Source organism: Otolemur garnettii, unplaced genomic scaffold (genome assembly GCF_000181295.1).
Source record: "Otolemur garnettii isolate 467f Iridium unplaced genomic scaffold, OtoGar3 scaffold00223, whole genome shotgun sequence".
In the NCBI taxonomy this organism is placed as follows: domain Eukaryota; kingdom Metazoa; phylum Chordata; class Mammalia; order Primates; family Galagidae; genus Otolemur; species Otolemur garnettii.
The window spans coordinates 1,145,270-1,146,892 of NW_003852618.1; the positions used below are offsets into that span (position 1 = coordinate 1,145,270).

A 1,623-nucleotide genomic window follows, 5' to 3' on the forward strand; every position below is an offset into this window, starting at 1 on the left:
GTAATGTTTGAATATTTTTAAAACCATGTACACACATTTTACGTTAAAAACAAGAAACAATAAATTGCTAAAGGTATTTCAAAAGGCAGCTTTTTCCCGAGGGAATTACTAACATTACAAGTACAGTAGCACTGGAAAATCTTTTGATACTTTTGTAAATATAAGACTTTTGTTGTTAAAAGTCCTGTTATGCAAAATACAAGTCCTTACTTGTCATCTTTCCCTTTTGTCTTTCTGTACACCATCTCTCGAAAACTGGCTAAAATCTTGTTTTCTCTCTTTCGTCTCTCTTCTTGGTTGAAGGACGCAAGGGCTCGCTTCTCATCAGCACTATAGATCTGGTTCTCCTTACGCAGCCTCACAGCCTCCATTCTGCGATGCCTGCTGCCACTCATAACATAACCTGAGGATTCAAATGCAGCGATCTCTTCACTTGTCAATCCAATTTCACCTCTCCGTGGGATACGTTTTCCAGCCTTTACATACTCAGCCATAGCTGCACCTTCACCTGGGAGTAGAGCATGTCCATAGTTCAAAGGCTTCTCATCTTGAGAGGTATGTATTATAGGTGCTTCTGGACCTATTAAATTCATGGTATCTGCAGTTTTTGATTGCTCAATCCAGGTATCTTCTGGCAACTCTTCTGAATCACTGGATTCTTTTTTAGTCGTCTTCTTCTTCTTTTTCTTGGGCTTTTTTGCTTTGTGTTTCTTTTTCTTCTCTTTCTTCTTGGCTTTTTTAACTCTCTTTTTATCATCTTCAGAGCTAGAATTCATGTCAGAGTCTGAATCACTGTCACTACTTTCAGAATACTTCTTATGCTTTCTCTTAGATGACTTACTCTTTCTTTTCTTCTTTTTCGAACGACTGATCTTCTTTTTCTTTTTTTCTTCAGCGCTAGAATCGGAACTGCTTTTCTCATTTTTTACCACTTCATCTTCAACTGGGGTATGTTCGTCAGAATCTGGCTCAGGAAACTTTGGAGACAACCCCCACACCTCAGGCGCTCCCAATTCCCCAATCCTCTCCCTCTCCTTCAGCCGCCTCTGGCGGTAGCTCTCTTCCTTCTCCTTCTCGTAGTCTTCCGCCCACTGCCGGTTGCCCGGACTGTGGTGGTGATGGTAGCGGTATTCGCCATAGTAGAGGGAAGAGGAGGTATAGTTGCGGACCCCTGGGGGCGGCTCTCGAGACTCTGAGCGGCTGAGGGGGTAGGAAGCACCGACGCTCGACTCACTCCACGGAGGCCTGAGGCCCTCACGGCTGCGGGAGTGAGAGCGTGAACGGCCATACCAGGGGGAGCGTCTGGACTGAGTGGATGTTGGGCTCCCCGAAGAGCTACCTGGTGGTTTTCGGGAGTCCAGGGTGTCGTCGGAATAACGGGGCCGAGATACTGGGGCCATAAGCGGCGCTTCAAACGGTCAACGCCGGGCGGTTAGCACAGACACCAAAGCGGAAGTCAGTTCCTGCCCACGCAGGCGCACTAGAAACGCCTCCCCACCCCCGCACACGGCTTCCGCTTTCTGGTGGTTGCCGGCTCCACGGCAAAGCCGGCGTGTGAATGTGACGAAACGGCGAGGCGCCGGCCCCATATGCCGGAGATGGTGGGTTCAAACCCAGCCCCGG

The 1,623-nt window shown here is 48.1% G+C and overlaps 1 protein-coding gene across 1 annotated transcript; it reads right to left on the bottom strand.

Moving 5' to 3' along the window:
* Positions 1–206: 206 nt before the first annotated feature.
* On the bottom strand, positions 207–1,400 carry NKAPL (NFKB activating protein like). Its single transcript, XM_003801849.1, has one exon. It carries the CDS (start codon positions 1,398–1,400, stop codon positions 207–209), a length of 1,194 nt encoding a protein of 397 aa, XP_003801897.1.
* Positions 1,401–1,623: the final 223 nt, after the last annotated feature.

What these genes read in the sequence shown, in the direction of transcription:
- NKAPL (XM_003801849.1), bottom strand. Translation starts at nt 1,400, where the DNA reads ATGGCCCCAGTATCTCGGCCCCGTTATTCCGACGACACCCTGGACTCC.